The sequence below is a fragment of the Labrus bergylta genome, chromosome 4 (genome assembly GCF_963930695.1).
Source record: "Labrus bergylta chromosome 4, fLabBer1.1, whole genome shotgun sequence".
Taxonomy (NCBI): domain Eukaryota; kingdom Metazoa; phylum Chordata; class Actinopteri; order Labriformes; family Labridae; genus Labrus; species Labrus bergylta.
In genome coordinates this window covers 23,550,342-23,568,454 of record NC_089198.1, presented here as the reverse complement: position 1 = coordinate 23,568,454, position 18,113 = coordinate 23,550,342, and the positions used below count along the sequence as shown (strand labels likewise).

At 38.6% G+C, this 18,113-nt stretch overlaps 1 protein-coding gene across 3 annotated transcripts; it reads right to left on the bottom strand.

Moving 5' to 3' along the window:
* Positions 1-897: 897 nt before the first annotated feature.
* Positions 898-17,356, bottom strand: mapre2 (microtubule-associated protein, RP/EB family, member 2). Of its 3 annotated transcripts, none has more exons than XM_020652214.3 (7): positions 17,255-17,356; positions 7,803-7,930; positions 6,995-7,140; positions 6,643-6,859; positions 6,345-6,487; positions 2,590-2,748; positions 898-2,340 (listed from the first exon to the last, which is right to left on the bottom strand). In XM_020652214.3, the coding sequence occupies exons 2-7, from the start codon at positions 7,921-7,923 to the stop codon at positions 2,242-2,244; spliced, it is 885 nt and encodes a 294-aa protein (XP_020507870.1). In that variant the 5' UTR covers positions 7,924-7,930; positions 17,255-17,356; the 3' UTR covers positions 898-2,241. The 3 variants fall into 3 exon arrangements, with proteins under 3 accessions (XP_020507870.1, XP_020507869.2, XP_020507868.1); XM_020652213.3 differs by lacking the exon at positions 17,255-17,356 and adding an exon at positions 17,008-17,215; XM_020652212.3 differs by lacking the exon at positions 17,255-17,356 and adding an exon at positions 10,863-11,150.
* Positions 17,357-18,113: the final 757 nt, after the last annotated feature.

Below are 18,113 nucleotides of genomic sequence, written 5' to 3'. Positions count from 1 at the left end.
ATTACACTATTCACTTATTTTTGACATTTTTAGCAACCAGCTACTTTGCAGTCAGACTAAACATTAGTATTTGTATTTTATTTGTAATTTGTCTTTCTCTTACCTGCCTAGAGACAACAGATGGAAACTAGCACTTCTGCTGTAATCTGGCATTTATACAGCTGTTCATTAATATGCACTGTCCCTAACAAATAGATAAGTAAATAAAATATATATCAGCAGATACATTATGCCACATTTTAAGGGTTAAGCCATTTAGCTTTTGAGGAAGTGGTTAAACCTGACCTACCAGCTGCCTCACTAAATTGATGTACACACTTATAATCACATTTCCACAAATATGACAAATACTAATTTTAAGTTTGCAAATCTGCACAAGTACTTTTACTTTGGGTATTAGGAGTAAACATAAACTATACTTTTCAACCGTGGCATTATAGTTTCCATTGAGATGTGGAGGAGTACAGTGTTAAAGTAAAATACTCAAGAAGTTCCACAAACTTCCACTAGAGTGCACTACTTGAGAAAATGCAGCAGGAGTTCCACTAGTCATTACATTACTTATCAGATTAATCGTTTGCATATTCTAAAAATAATGATCAAGTTAAATAACGCTGAATACAGGGAACTTTAAATTAACGTTAATTTTTGTCAATGTCAGTTTTGTGTCTTTACTTGAACAAAAAAACAAAATTGTGGTATTGCTTATTTTGCCCAGGTATTTATATGAATTCAATTTGTCCAGTGTGTTTATAGAAAGCATACTAAGCAGAAAACTAATTTCAAAGTGCAATCTAATAAAAAAAAATAACTCTACATGTAACTTACTTAATTAAGTTCTTCCAATTTTAAGTCCATTCCATATACCATTGTGTTTGTGACATCACAACACCCCTGTGAACTTAAAATGTAATTTTTATTACAGCAAATCCATCCGAATCTCCACAACTTTCAAATAGCAGGTTAAACATACAAAAAGCTCACTTAACATACTTGTTTTTTTTTTTATTAAATATGTAAAAAGCAGGTCAAGTTATTCACAAATAAAATGCATACATGCAACACGTTTTTTGGGGGGAATGCATAATGAGTGGGACATGAAAAAAAAAACATTTACCATTCATTAATTATTGACAGAACATGTTTACATTCCTTTTCCTTTACACAATTATATATGACTAAAGCATTATGGTGCACTGCCCAGTTCAATATTAGTAAATGCAATATTAAGAAAGGGTATACAATGTACTTACTGGAATATAGCATGGCAAATGACTCAGTGAACCAACACCCAGAGACCTGGGGTTTAAAAAAGAAATACTCCGAAACAAACAGCTGAAATCTGAACAGACCACAAGTTCCAGCTAAGGTTAAAATATAAAATGTTGCACCATTATAAGACGAGTCCACAATAGTGTTTCTTCCTGCCCTATGTTTATGATATAAAAAGTAAACTATCATACCACATTGTATGGTGTGAAGAACACATTGGACACACTGATTATCTGAAATCTTGAAATTTGTGTGTGGATAGCTGTCAAACAGTCATAAGTTGGCATTTTACTACATTGCATTCACAAGTCATTGACTGTATTGTCCTCCTTCACGAGGATGCAATGCAGAAGCTTGCACTATTTCTAAGGCTTAACAATAATAATAATAAATATGGTGAGTCTATGGACAGATTGTCCAGTACAGAGTCAAATGTCAGTGCAACTTGTGGAAGGAGGTTAAATAAGAGCCACTACGAGCCCTTACAGGGCTTTGCTTATTGCATTATGGTGATTAATATTTTTTTTAAATGCAAATTACAAAACAAAATAAAATGAAAAAAAAAAAAAAAAAAAAAAGGACAGAGGCTGGGAAGTTAACACTTGCACCGACAGATAACAGTTACCTGTCTAAACTTCAGCATTTCATCACATCTACTGTAGATTTTGAACAGACTGTCCACCCACACAATCCTCGGAAACTTCTGTGATGGTCTGAGATTGGAGGTCATCTCCACAAACCCACCACAGCAGTTCACCAATAGTCACAAAAAAAACATCAACAGTGAGCAGTGGAGAGATACAAAAAAATAAAAACTGTGATGGTGCTTGCATTCAGGAGGTTGCTTCATGTGCTCAGTCTCAAAGAGAACAAAAAAAGGAACAATGAGGAAAAATTAAAATCCGTTGAACAGTTCTCACATATTAAAAAGAAGGGGGTAACTGTGGTGAGGGGTGATGATGATGGCAGTCAGTATTCATCCTGCTCCTCCTGTTGATCATCTGTTGCCTCCTCTTGAGCTTGCTGTTCCACTTCTTGTCCGTCACCCTCAGCCAGCTCTGCTCCCTCCTTGAAACCGAGCACAGACAGTTTAAAAGAGTGCTACTGAATTATTCTCCAAGGCAAACACACTTGATTACACACAAAGAATGACTTCTTATCTCTTTAAGCAGTTTAGTTTACACATGATTTAACCACAAAAGGGTACACACATATTTTACTGGTGAACGAGCCGCTGCAAAAACATAACTAAGGCTGACAAACAACCTCCAACTGAACGGCATCCTGTTGAGCTCAGCCTAGAGGTCACAGACCTACCTGTTCGTCTGAGGCGTAAAGGACCTCCATTAGCCGCTCGACAAACGGGCCGTTTTCTTCACCCTGTTCCTGGCACAGCAGCTCCACCTCTCGCAGCTTGCTGAAGTAGTAGTCCCTCTCCTTCTCCACGCCTTCCAGTGCCAATTTTAACGTGCTGACCTACATGAAGAACATCCATAGAGACTCGTTTTTGCATTGCTCAGCCATTTTTATAAATACAGTTGTTTTGATTATAACTATGTGATAGCCAAGGAAAAACAAGCAGGAAAATATACAGAGCACAGAATAGAGCACAGCACATATCAACATTTTAACTCCACAAATATGGAACCTACAGTCACAGGGGCGTGTCCAGATGGGTGGCATGGGACCCCCCCTTGAAATCTGATTGGCCAACCCAGATGCCACCCCCTAAACTCTGATTGGCTATTTGCACTGTCAGAAGCTAGACTTTTATTAATACCAAATATACCAATATCTTTTTTTGGAAAAGCTGATTATCTTTCTTTACATATCAATTAGGGCTGTCGCGCTGAAGGAATTTTCACCGCGGTGATCCAAGGTGGCTCAATAGCGCAGTGAGCGGCATTATCGCATGTCCACCCCTCACCTCTTTCATTTATATATTAAGCACATTTGTTTGTGAATCAGGGGTCAGAAACTGGCCTGCCAGCAATGATATATGGCCCATAAGGTTATTTAGATGGGACTTTTACTTATTTGATCATTTTCTTAACAATAACGCTGTGATAATAAGTGACAGAGACCAACACTCCCGCCACAGAACAGAGCAGCGCTGCAGACAGTAGACAGCGCCTGGTGCTGAAGTGAAGCACTGTCACAGCAGCAACAGGTATGACCAGAATCACCTCCTCTTAAGCCTTTTGACTACGAAAAAGCGCACGACAGTTCGTTTTTTAAAAATCTGTACAGTATGATTTGACAACAAACTATATACGAGAGAGAGAGAAAGGGCGAGAGAGCATGCACACTGCTACAAGGACTTTACTGAGTTGTGCGTTTTCTCATTTACTAAGTACTCAGTCTACCGTTATTTAGGCATATCCTGTAGCCAAATAATTCTGTACAGGTTTTAAAGAGCAAACTGTCATGGTTATAACTGTTGCTGCCATGATGATGTATTTCAGCTGTGCTGTGCGTGCGCGTGCGTGTAGTGTCGGCTGTGCTCAGCTGCTTGAATGCACACTGCTCTGTATTTCTTTAAATCATACTATATGGCATGAAAATGACAAATTGAGAGACAGACGAGGGGGTCTCATGTTTTCTAGTTTTTTCCTTTATATTCTTGATTTTTCTTTTGTAGAGATGACCTACCCATGAGTAAGTGCACACAGTCTGCTCTCCCACACCCTGTGCTGAAAAGTCATTCAGTAATGTTACCATGCTGGTTTTGTTTGTTTTGATTAGCATAACTACACAAATTCTGCTTACGGCCTCACCATGACCAGGGTGAAGCCCTGAACTTGTGTTAACATCACAGTAATCAGCAAAAGAAACCTCTCTGTCAGAGCACAGACACGATCCTGTGTGCAAAGTAACACAACATGCTAGTTGAGCCACCATACCAACATAAAACATGACTTTGACAATAGAATTTCTCAAGAAACAAAACTTGTATTTGGGACCCAATCAATTTCCCAGGGTCCCACTCAAAAAACCACACGTGGATCCAGGGGAGTCACTTCATTGAAAACCTGTCAACATTACTGACAGTTTCCTAACTTAGATGTATCTGATTCTGTAGTTTATTAGAGAGAAATAATAACAGGAGGGAAGACCTTGAAAATGTCATAGCCACCTTTGTCACAGAACATACAAAGAAACCGTGCCCATTAAAATGTCTTCATATTTTTACCCTTCAACACATGTGTCATAAGTTGTAGGTCAACCGACACTTGTTACTTTACTTTGGAGTACTTGAAGCAAGTTAAGACATGTAGCCAAGATGGCTCACCACTGTCCTGTTAAAATCAGTTGTCGTTTTCCAGTTCAACACCAACTAACATCCTCATGGATAATTTCAGTCTTGTGGGTCAACTATTCAGATTCAGATTCAGAAATACGGAAATCTGTATAAATCCAAATAAATCACATCCCTGATAGATATGAAACAGATATAACAATGTGGACTTTGGTAACAGACAAAAAAGCAACGGATATGCAGTCACAAGATCAACAACCAAATGAGTCACGCACACACTGCTTCATATTAAACAGATGTGAGCTTCATTATCAGAAACTGTTGAAGACTTAGATAAATCAATTTTAAGCAGAAATAAAGCTCATTCAATGTTTACTGCATTAACTGACTGTTTTCCTTCAGCTGTTGTCTGGAGAAACAAGTTGCTAACACATCAATTTTAGGATGATAGAGTGACCTTGCCAACCAACAGTTGCGTACCTACACATACAGCACTTAAGATGAAACATCATTTTGTTTGTGTTCACCTGGAGAATGTACGTCCAAGTAAGTGATCTTTACTCAGCTAATCAGTGGTCCCTAATGTTTTATTTTCCCCCTCTTCTGCTCAGCTGTTTAGAACCTTAGCTAAGCTAGCAATAAACAACAGGTGCAATCCATAACTAATGGCCGAAGGCAACAATTTCAAGAAAACCAAGTGAATTGATGCTGTAGATTCAGTGGAGAAGAAGTATTATGTTTACAACACTGTTAGGCTTTTGCTGCTGTGCAAATATTGTGAAGCTGGTAAGAGTTTCAACACCCCAAAAATCAACACCATGAGAACAATGAGAGTTGAAAAAAAAGTGAGGTTAAAGGCTGGAAAACTAAGAACCAAACAAAGTACAGATAGTACTTCAGATTAGGCTGATCATTTTCTGTAGGTCACATCACAAAAAGTCACGTCATCTGCGATATCATTTACATAAAGTTAAAATTACAGCAACTTTAATACTAAACATGTTGAATAAATTGCACCAATCCCGTGTGACAAGGGTCCAGAGTAAGCTGCTTTATTGGTTTTGTCTATGGATTGTAACTCAGTTTTTCTTATCGTTGTTTATATAATCTATTGATCTATTAATCATTTGTCAATACATCTGCCAGTTACAGCCTCGCTCTCTCACATGTTTAAAGTCAATACTTATTATGTATACAATGGCCCAAGGTTTTTCTGAGCTGCACGTTGCACATACTTAGTTCAATAAGTATTGAACTCAGTTTCTAGTCTTGCTACAAATTCTTAATTCAGTAGATTAAATAGCTAAATAGGCAAAAATAAGCGGTCTTCTAATTTTCATTCCATTTATTTCATTGTTTAAATTCCACATTTGGAAGAACAGTAGCCACAGAAAACACAAAACAGTGAAATAATTAGTTAATAAATGTAACTTGTTGTCCAGCTTTGCACCAGATGTTCTGCTGATTGTCTGGTGGAGTGCTTTAAAGACAAAAAACTGCAGCACATACACGAAAAGGACAGGATAATAGACTTATAGATACTTTTAATGTGGGCACCATACCATATCAGTTTAAGACCAAACTACATATTACTGACCCCCTCAACAAAGCAAATTTGTAGCACATTTGTTTACTGAATACTGTTGTACTTGGACTTCGTTATGGTTAAGAGTTGTGTAAAAAAGCAGACCAAATCTTTGGTATTATGAGAATGAGAGATGCAAAAAACTGGCCGCAGAATGTGAGCGAAATGAAGTCGGAACTTAGCTTTTCTGACGTACAACCAAAATAATTTAGCTGTTCATAAACCCACCTCTTCTGTTAGATGTGTGACCTGTGCGTCCAGTTCTTTCTCTCCTTTGGCAGGAGTTGCTATTGCAGGGATCTTTTTGGCTGACGAGGGTCTGGATGTTGGTGTTGAGGACTTAGGAGTTGTTGAGCTCGACCTTGATGCTCCTACAGCAGACAAAAATGTGTTGGATGAATGATGGCATGATAAAAATGTCTGCAAACATTTCTCATATACTTTGATAGCAGAAAAACTGCTTCCTTTTTTCATCATGTTGCTAGGACGCGTACCTAGCAACATCACTGTGGCAGAAGAAGATTACCTGCGGTCGGGGAGCTAGCTGCATGCTGGGACTTCTTTGGCAGGTTGAAGATCTGCTCACCAGGGTCAGGTGGGGGGATGGCATCCTGACCCTGTCTGGCTGCAACTGGGTCATAATCTTTACCATCGTAATTAGCATCAAAGAACTTCTTAAACCATTGGATGAAATCGAGATTGTCCTGAAATCTGCCTTTAACCAGTTTCTCTACAGGAATAATCTGAATAGAGGAGAAGAAAAGAGAACAAAAAAAAACCATAAATGCAAGCAGTTCATGCAGAGCTCATACAGTGTGGAACCAAAATAACAAAACTTAATATGCTGATCAAGATTAATGTAAGGTTAAGACACTCACCTTGTCCACATTCATCCTTTTGAAGGATGCCTGCAACAGTTTGAAATTATGAATGTACTCATGCTCCAGCTTAGCTTGAAATTTGACCTTCTTAAGACTGATGCAACCAGGGAAGAGCAGATCCATGAACTGGCAATATGCAGCGCCTAAAGATGTGGCAAAATGTTAATTTAGTACATAAGACTTTGCTCTAAAATGATACAAAAAAATATGGAAGACTTTGTCAAGATACAGTCAAGGATATATCACACCCACCAAGGCCCAACACAAACAAGAGAAAAATGTGTTTTTTTTAAATCCACATTATTGACCTTGTTTCTTGAAGAAGGAAACTTTTAAACACATTCTCAGTAACATTACCAACGTTAACTGAAGCCTTGTTAGACCTTAATCCAATTGAAAAAGAGGACAGGACCTCAACTTGGGTTTATGTGACTTGTATCTGATAGCGGTCACCAACAAATAGAGGGCACACAAGAAGTAATCAAAGAAGTAGATTACACCTTAAGACAAGCAGGGGGGCTGTGTGTGTTTCTGTAGTGACTGAAATTGGATTACTTGGTCACAGCAGAAGTACATGGCAGGCTACAAGTTTATTTATAGACAACTCTCTGCCAGGGAGAGGTGAGCTTGTTGCCACAGGTTGTTATAACTGCCAGCTTACATTAAATTGTATTGGAATCCTCTACTGGTGAAGATGTAATCTATGAAGCAAGCATTCTTTGCCCCATGAAGTGCAAGCTAAGGGAAGGGAAGGGAAGGGAAGAGGACGTGATAAAGAGCCATATTTCTTTCACTCTGTTCTCACCTGAGGAGAGCTGCTCCACTTTCGTGTAGTTTAGGCAGAGAATATCGTTAACCCAGGCAGTGATGTCATGCCTGCTCATAGTCTCCTGGGTTATTGAGGTAGAATATACGTTGACCGCCATCCCCCAACTGCAACAGAAGAAAGACAGCACATCATAACAAGGGCAATGCATTTGGAAGGACGTTGTTGAAGCTCATCCTCAGGTTTGCTCCTCCTTCACAAAGAAACCTTCAGGTCTTTAAATTGTTTTATTTAATTATGTAAAAAAAAAAAATTTTTAAATATGGCTAACATTTCCTGGTACCTTCAACCTACGACATTAACCACAATAGAAGACAGTGATGAGTTTCTGTATCCATTCTAAGACTGACCAGTAAAGATAAACACAATACAACAGGACTAACTGCAATATACTTATCTTTATTCAAAACAAACCAATCGGCTCATACTACATTCAGTTATCATGCATCAGATTTCACTGAAAGCCCAACAGCAACACAGAATTAAGATTTACATCAAGATATGATCTTTAACATTTATTCAGGTGGCCAGACCGACACAAATAGAGGAACACAGATGAATGTCAACTAAGCCTCTTAATGACACAACAACTCCCACCTAAGCAGGTCGCCAGTACTAACATCTATTGACAGTTATCTAAGGTGCCCACTGAGTACAATGCAGACGCTGTCATAAAGGATTAGGTGATGTCAGAAAACGGTTAAAAACAGCCATCATGATTTCTTAGTTCCCAATATGACATCTGTCTAATGACCAAGAGTCCAATAACCAAATATATTCACTTTACAATCATAAATGTTCCAAGATTAAGTCCTGCATTTATACTTGAAAGTGTGGATCTAAGTACATTTATTTTAAATAATAAACATTTAAAATGGAACTTTCTATGGAACCAGAGAATGTCCTTTTTGTCTTTTTTGCATTAAAATAATAAAATGGTTTTAATGTTGTGTTCATGCAGCATGGTGAATCAGCCAATTCTTGTATTTCAAAAGATATGTACACAGTGACACAGTTTAAAAACATGTTAATGCTACAATAATACACTAGACCTGTGGTACTCAACTAGTGGGTTGGCACCCAAAAGTGGGTCGGGGAGCTGTTTTCAGTGGGTCACGAAAGTGTCAAGAAGTCTTTGAAGCGCTCTATAAACGTGTTTGTTTCGTTCAGTGTCTTGCACATGTTTCGTACAGTCTGAGATCCAATCTGCACAATTTTCCATCCCAAAAAAATCTGATCGGTTTAAAAATGTCAGAAATTTAGGTCGGTTTTCTCATGGGGGTGTTGCTGGTGGGACCTGAGGCTAGATGAGTTGAGAACCACTGCACTAGACGAAAAGTGCATGAATGAAAAAAGATTTGTCGATAATCGTGTTGTGTTGCTCGCGTTTTTAATCTAACGGAAGCGGAGTCACACATCAGACCACACATCTCCTTTGCTTATGGAAAAACAGAAGGTAACATTTTCATATATTGGTTGCAGCCGACCACGTAGGCCCTCTTTGAATTTGTACCTTGGATGCAATAATTAGATTTTACTTTTACGTCAAGATGGATGGAGCAAGGATGTTGCAATTTCCACCTGCATCACCCAGGGTTCTCTCCAATTTGCCCTACTTAGGTGTGAGAATTTCCATGTACCAAAAATTAAATCAGGGAACTCAAACTTTGATACCTAAACCACGGATTAAGAAGTCACACAGCTAGGCCACAACAATGTGAGTAACAGCTTACTCAATTGTCTCAACCATAGTAAACAGAAATGTGTCTCATTTCTTGTACCTACTCCAACCAAACACAAAAACATCAATGTCATTGATCATGCTCAGAAATGTGGACTGTTAAGTCTTACTAACACAGCATTTAAGTTTGCAATGTTCAACTGCAATGCAAGCAAAAGGGTATGTTCAAGATTTGAAACCTAACCAGTTACTCATATAACATCATAAAGTATGCAGTTTCCCTCTTCTGATCAGATTTTTTTGGGATGGAAGATTGTGCAGTTTGGATGTCAGACTTCACAAAACATGTGCAAGACACTGAACAAAACAACATAGTATTACTAAGTTATAATCAAATGACCATCAAAAGTAAGCCTTCTGCTTTATTTCACATGCAGAAATGTTCCTGTACAGAAATAAAGGCTGTAGCACAACCACGTCTGCCTCCTTCACTGACAGGCTCTATTAAAACACCCTTCTTCTTTTGTAGCTTGTGGCAGCGCCTGATATGCCATTTAAACCATGCTTCAAATCGTCATCATCATGTCTAGCTAACACCAGTCTACGCAGGGTAATAACCCTTCAGCAGTAAAGTTGGGCTATCACAGCACTGCACTGTACGAGCAGAGCCTCGGTTCACTGATTCTCCGGCAAGGACAGGGAGGAAGAAAAGTGGGCCAGCCGATCCCCATGTCAACAAAGCGGATGTAATGTTGCTGCTGCTAGCATGCTTTGTTAGCCGGGCAGTGATAGCACAGCCGACACCAGGGCTGGGCTGATGCCTCAATTCAAAGAGAGGAGGAGGGATCAGTTTTATGTAGCAACTCGTGAAGGTTTTCCAAGCTGTAATACTGTCGTATAAATACACATAAAGTTTGATTTTCGGTGTCAGGATTGGGAGTGATTTAGCCCCAACACGCAGGGGCGTCTGTCGGTGTATTCCTGTCATTTGAACAAACCAGTCCTCCAAAAGAAAAAAAAAAAAAAATCTGCCTGAGCCACTGCGCAGAAACCATTTCACATTCAACTTCTGCCTGCAATAACCTTTACGAAGACGAGGCTTATAAACCAGATTAAGATGAAGAAGGGTTTTATGCTATCTTGAGAGCGATTTACGCCATTCAGAGAGAGCTAAGATGACAGGAGAGACAACAGGGGGGGGGGGGAGAAAAAATAGCAGATGGGTGCAAAGCAAAACCAACACACGACGTGGAGGAGGACCAGGCCAGAATGCGGAGTTGTTGCAGGAGTGTCTTGTCCTTTTTTTAAAAAATGATTTCACATCATAAAAGTCAAATAGGACGTTTCACTGATTTTACCTGTATGCGCGCTCTCCCCGCACTGTATTTTTCCTGTAAGGAATGATGTTGGATCCGTTGTCCGGGACGATGTCGTTGTTATTCTCTCCATTTGGGGAAAGGGCTTGGGTGGGACCGGGCATTTGGGTCTCTAAAAATGTGGAACAGATACTCTGTTCTCTGTCTGGCCGGGAAAACAGCAGAAAAAATAACAACAGGAACGATGCAAGTGGTAAGAAAGTGCCGCACCTCCGGGGCTCTTTGCTTCTGTCTGCTTATTCTTCACAAATCTCTGCCCTAATGACGTCGCTGCACCCTGTACCACGTGACTGATGGGACTGGCTGCCTGTTCCTTAAGGTGGGCTATTTCAGTACAACAAAATACATTGATCACTTGTTTGCTAAAAAGGAATCATCATTATCATCACCGGCCAGATCTATCAATACTCGCTGATAATACAGAAGTATTTGTAGACGGTGTGGCATTTATCAAAAAAAAAAAAAAAGGAAAATGCAGCAACCACCCAGTTTCACCTTCAAATGTTTCAATGATTATTAGATCGTTTATAGGCACTACAAAAACAATCTAAAAACAGAAGAAGCAGGCAGATCCTAATGGATGGATGTGTTTGGGTAATATGGTGTCGTAAAAATGATTTTGCTTACTAACTATCAATTTAAATTTCCCAACAAAAACACATCTCGTCGACTGCTCCAGCTGTATGCTCATTTAAAATGTTTCAGGGCTGCAATCATTTGTCAATTAATTGATCTATGTATTAGTTATAGGTAGTTTATGTATTAAATGAGTGTTTAATTTTAAACACAATTTGTGGTGCAAAAACTGAAAATGTAAATAGTTTATATGGTCAATGACTCAATGTCTTTGGGTATGCATGTTTGTGAGACAAAAGAAGTTTATTAACTGGTTATAGGAATTTGTGATGGGCATTGTTTCACTATTTGCTGAGAACAAAAATGAATCTGTCAATCAAGAAGATAGAGTATAGTAATTAATAAATAATAATACAATAATCATCATAAATAATTAATAACCATACTAACAATAATTATTATTATTAATCCATCTTCTCACTATTGTGCTGGATTAAAAAAACAGTAATGAAGATTTGGAAATTGCCAATAAGCATTCTCCAAAGCCCAGGGTAAAGTCTTCAAATGTTTTGTTTTGTCAGAGCAACAGTAGAAAACTCAGATATATTACAAGTAATATATATATATATATATATATATATATATATATATATAACTATAACCAGCACACTTGTACCTGAGAATCTAGACCATGTAGTTTTTTGTAAATAATTTATAAATGATCAAATAGGTTGCTGGTTTGTTTATGTGCACCAACAAATCAAGTGATGAACTAATCTTTATTTTCCTTTTTTTTATTATTATTATTTTTTACTTATACATCCTGTCTGGGTGTTGTCTGTACATCATCTGTTCATTCAAAGACCTAATTCAATACACATTGGTGTTTGAAATATGAACAATACAGTCCTGTGGTTTCTTGGAATCTTCTGTATGCGTATTCACATCTGATGTTTTTAGACTATAAACCACAGCTTTGCTTTGTGTTGCACTGTGGAACTGTTCTCAATGTGTCAGTCCTGACTAAAATGGCTCATTTGAAGCTTGTTGACACATTTTTCAACCAAAACTTAATTTAGCTGTACTGGAAGGGATGCTTCAATCTGACACTGATATCAGATATTGGTCCAATACGTACTGAAATAGCTGAACTGGGGATAATTGGGCCGCCCCCCCTAATATAATGGTAGGAGAAACACTGATGAGGGAAGATGGAGGAAGCTATACTGGCAACATTTAGGGAGCTAAGGTGTTTTCACCATGCCTACAACACCAACAAGTTCTAGTGCTGCTTGCAATCGTTTCAAAGTTAGTGTTTCCATGGGTGACGCTGTGGCAACACTGCCAATGAAAGACCACATCCTGAAGCAACATGCTAATAAACGGAACACGTTCAACCAAAAATTCTAGTTGGTTCTGATGAAGTGAGATTAGTGCATCCCTAATTAAAATGAAAATGTGTGCAAATGCAATCATGTTAAATTGTGACATGACAATGTATCTGAAAGTCCCATGACTTACCACACACCTAATATCAAATCTATCCCTTAGTGACATGGTTAGTAATCAATAAGAAGAAGCTACTGTACAGTATCTAATCTGCATGAGTAAAACTGACACAGCTTTAAAACAGCACTGGATCACACCACAAGGAAAATACACCATAGCTGTGATGTCTCATGCAAAAATATGCAAAGTCATGTAAAGGGCCTATCAGCAAAGGTCTAAGGCCAATAATACCGCATTTACCATGACACTGTACTATTATTTTACTGCCTTGGTTTACCCCCCCGCCCCCAACACTGTTTTATTAATCATTGTGTTGCATTATTTAAAAACGTTTTTTTCTTTTTTTTGACAGTACCACATTGACATACCTAGGAGTTATATTGTTTTGTTGACACTCAAAGAATGGACAGGTTTTGAAGTCTTCACAGCAATGCATCTATTCACTTTCAGTTAAAGGTCAAATCACATGCGGCTCGAGATGCCTTAACTTATTTTGTGTGAAAACATTTTTTCCTGGTCATAATGAGACTAGTGCTGCAACGATAAGTTGATAGACTGGTCAGCTGTTAATTAATAAATCAGTTTCAAGCTATATTGATAATCGGTTATTACTGACAGTCAGTCATCTTGTTGGGGTCAAGTACAAGACATTTGAGGACATCTTTTATTTTATGGACAAAACAACAAATTAATTAACAGATGGGTCTAAAGAGTCATCCTGTTGGTTTTGTCACTTGGCAAATGTTTTGCAACACAACTTTTTCCGTTTCATCAAAGCCCTACCGTTGTGCCATCTTGTAGAAAACCGTCACAGAGCCTATTACACCTCCACTTCCAGCTGCATCATCAGCAACTATTGCTGTCAAGAGGGCAAATGCCATTAATGCTTTAAAGAAAAATGGGCATATAGTAGGATATAAAATACTCACACAACTTCACTACTTAAAATTGTTCCTCTGGTGCCACCATCAGGCCAAAGCTTTTTATTGCAAACAACTTGAGGACTTGAGTATAAGTGAAGGAAGAAAAGTAGTATTTCCTCCATTTTCAGTCAATACTTTATCCACGACAGCAGCATCATGGTTCATCAACAGGACCTGGTTCTCCATAAAACAAAAGATGAAGTTGCTTTCTTTGACTTAATAATGTAGGCTTTCTTGGAACGCTTTTGCTTTGGAGAAACTGCCAAACATGTTTCAAATTCCAACAGTTTTTCACTTTAAAGTGTTGGAAAAATATTATCTTAATTATTATCCTTAAACCAACCACACAGGAGCTTATCATACTCACATGTGAGTAAAGCGGATATATGTGCCACAGATTGAAACTTGATCCCAATAATTCACTGACAGACTAAAATCATGCTAATCAAGCTCATGTTTTAGGTGTTTTAATATAATACCAGAAATAAACCAAGGCAGTGGTATAAAAATCAATCTTTCGTGTGTTTTTCTCTGGAGGGAAAGATAATCAGGAATGCCCTTCTAAACAGGGTCAAAAGTTTTCTTCACACAAATCCTGCAAAGCCCAAGCACAAGGCATAACCAAGCACTAATCTTATTAAATGACCAAAGTGTGGACACACACATGTCTCTGCCTAGAATAAAATGCATGCAACACCACATTTATACAATAGCAATGCTAAAGGAAGTTTCAGACTGGAAAGTGACAACTGCATCATTTTGGTTTCCTCACGAACAACTGCAAGCACTGAGGACTGTTTTGTATCTCCAGGCAAAGTATATCATGGTCAAACTTCAGAGGCAGTAGGAATTTGAGAAACTCTGTGCTTGTTCACACAATCATGGGGGTTGGCTGAGTGAAGCTCAAAGTTAAAAGGTACAAATCAGAAATTTCAGACCCTCAAACACTTAGTCACATCTTGATTCTAGCTATAAATGCAATCACGAAAACATTTTATGTTACAAAAAATGTGTCCTACATGAAGATGGATTTACTTCAGACGCGATGCAGAACACAAAATCATTCCCCTTTCACCCATGTCCGTACGGTATATTTAGCGCCTCTTGGTATCGTGAGTCGAAACCAGGAGTGAACACAAGTGTGAACCGAATCTTTTCATTCAAATACTTAAAGATTTGTGGTTTACATGTGGGGTTTTCCAGACCCTACTACAAATGATGTTGAGAATCAAGCATTTTTTCAAGGAGGAAACTTGAATTCAGCCAGACCTTAAAACAAGATAATTAAACGAGGTATCATGCAGAGTTTTAACACTTTGTACAAACCCAGAGATATGGGCAGCAGCTGCATTCCTCATTCTATGCTGCTGCTAGACTGGGTACCAAAGAGATGTCATTTTCCAGTCTGACAGGCTGCAAAGTTTCATCACAGAGGTGAGGCATGCATGTCCTGCCAACATTAAAAATGAGACTAAGGGGGTGCTTGTGGTGCAGTGGTTAGAGTGCGCGCCCCATGTATGGAGGCTGTGGTCCGACCTGTGACTCCTTTACTGCCTGTCGTTCCCTGCTCTCTGACTCTGTCCACTGTCCTATCTCTCCAATAAAGACACAAAATGCCCAAAAATAGATCTTTAAAAAAAAGAAAAGAAATGAGACTAAGAGAAGCATATGAATGAAATAGGTAGAAATGATGCCAAAACTAGAGAGACAAAGAAACCCGTAGAGGGGTGGTCCGTCTTTGCATTCTTAACAAAAAAGACAGGCAGCATTTATGTGCAATGATACAAAACAAAATAGGCCAACATATCTTAAGTTATTTCAAAGGCATGAGAGCTTTAAACATCTCCTTCAGAATATTTTTTTAAACATATATTTGAGCTGAGCACAGCAGTGTTGTTTCAGAAAAAATGAACAAAACACATTATACAATGACGCAGAATTGTACAACTATGAAAAGTGAGGCCCGTGTGCGTAGACATTTTGAACATACAGTACATTGCAGGATAAAGCTGCCCTGAGGTTCAGCAGTAATTAAGTCAAAGGAATTTAGTTTTACTGGACTGTCTGGAATGATTTAAGGGCTTTCTGCTTGAACAAGGTCTGACTGTTGAGATTTAGAAAAGATCCAGGTTAGGCTTCTTTCAGGGACAGATGATTTGTTTTTTGTATATTTTTAAATTATGCAATTTGTTGTGTTCAAGTTGGGTTCATGTGAATATCTTGCCTGCATCACTCTAGAAATGAAGCGTGCAAGCAAGATTAGCTTAAACAGATGCTCAGACTAGCTTAACTGTTAATAAGCTTGCTTTTTTAGCTGTGTGAAGGTGGTGGGTGCCATGTTGGCAATGCACAGCTGGATGATGACGATAGTTTAGTCTTTACATAATGCTTTTAGGCATAGGCTATTACAAATTACTGGGCTGCTGCACATAAAACTACATGACAGGAAATGCAGCTTTCCTTTTAGTCTGGGTAATCAAAGGGTTGGTGATTGGGTGGGGGTTGGCTGTGGCAGCTCAACCCAACAGATCCACCCAAAAAAAAAAACACAGAATAACAAAAACCAAAAGGAGGACACCCTTTGCCCAGGTCCAAGTTGGACGGGATAACACTTTTGCCATTTACTTGCAGAGAAAAGTGTCCAGAAGGAGTCAGGGTAAGAAGAGGGAACCTAAAATCTGAAACCAATTAGGGAAGGGAGATCATGCAGAACTCAAAAGTGGATATATAACTTTAAATGGCATCCTTAATGCAATTCCTTATAGGTTCCATATAATAACAGTCGCAAGTGAAGTTTCCTGTTTTAAAAGAGGGCAATTTTGCATCCACTACAAAAAGAGCGAGGAGTTCCCCCCGGTCACCTCCTCTTCTGTCCCCTGGTGCCTGGTCCACGCCACTGTTCACAATCAGCTCGTACAAGAGTCTCAGCCTAGTTTCTGAGATTTCACTCACTAACGGGGCAGTCAGCTGCAAGTAAATACAGCTAATTCCGCTTCGTCTCTAAGGATTGACAGTTTCAATGGAGAACAATACACGTGAGTGAGTGCAAGCTAATACACAGGGAAACAGTCCCAGAACCAAATGAAAAGACTGTTTTTACCAAAATTGACGATACTTACAAGTACCGGTGGTACACGTTGTTCAGCTGACCGCCAAGTTTCCAGTTAGCTAATTTCGCTCCCGTCGACATTGTCAGAATAGTGACAGCCGACATATGCTCTGACCCTGGGTTCACCATCATCACCGTACGAGCCACCAACACGTACGTTCATTACGCTCCGCTTTTTTCGCAGCTAAATACCACATTGTGCAGTTCAATTCAAATGACACGCTGTAATAGTTCAGCGAAGAAAAAATGGGACTCACCAGTGAACTTCGATCCGCAGGGTTACAAGGTGTTAAAATTTTTTGCTGTTTTCCGGCTGAGTCACCCCACCCTCAAACGCCCATTCTCACAAGACGATGAGAAGACAGCCCGCAGCTCATTGGACAATGCTTCATCGGTGTTGAAGCTGATTGGTCGGTTTCTGACATCTGTCGCTATTTTGTCCAATTAGGTGTTGATGCGTTGATCATTCCGAACATCTGACAGCGATCCCCTTTGTCGATCTTTAAAACATATATTTTATTTTAAAAAAAAGCGAAATACACTTCGTTCAAGTGCGAAAACACACCTTCCGCCTATTTCCAATTTTTATTTTTTTTTAAGAATGGATTTATTTGTAGGCTATATTAAATTAGAGGAACTCGTACATGAATATCAAGTGGACATTTCCTGCTTTCTAATTTTATGGCCTCATTGAAAAATGACAAATTTAACATTTTTGTTGTTGTTGCAAAAACATTATTTGAGTTGCCCCCTTTTTTTTTTTTAAGGCTGTTAATGATTTATTTTATCAGCACTGACTTATAATTGACATTACATATAGACTAAATAGTTAATCAAGTAGGCTACATACATTGACAACCATTGACTGCTGGAAAATGTTAATTTCTTCAATTGTACCCATAGACTGTAAATATTACGATTGTACCCCATTAAACAGCGGTGTAATTGAGATCAGATGAAATAGCCTAAACATGCCTCTTAGAATGACAATGGGTCTTGCCAAGACAGCAAGATTCATTTGAATAAATACTTTTCGAATTCAATAGATTTTAACTCAACATAAAGAGCAAATTATTTCAGTACTGAGGGGGAAAACGTTTGAATTTTACATTGAAA

Bases quoted from the DNA above. Each gene is read 5' to 3' on its own strand.
- mapre2 (XM_020652213.3), bottom strand. From the start codon at position 17,129: ATGATGGTGAACCCAGGGTCAGAGCATATGTCGGCTGTCACTATTCTG. The intron at 7,931-17,007 runs GTAAGTATCGTC...CTTCTGTTGCAG, and splicing joins AACGTGTACCACCGGTACTT to TTGGGGGATGGCGGTCAACG. The intron at 6,860-6,994 runs GTGAGTGTCTTA...TCCTCTATTCAG, and splicing joins AAAGGATGAATGTGGACAAG to ATTATTCCTGTAGAGAAACT.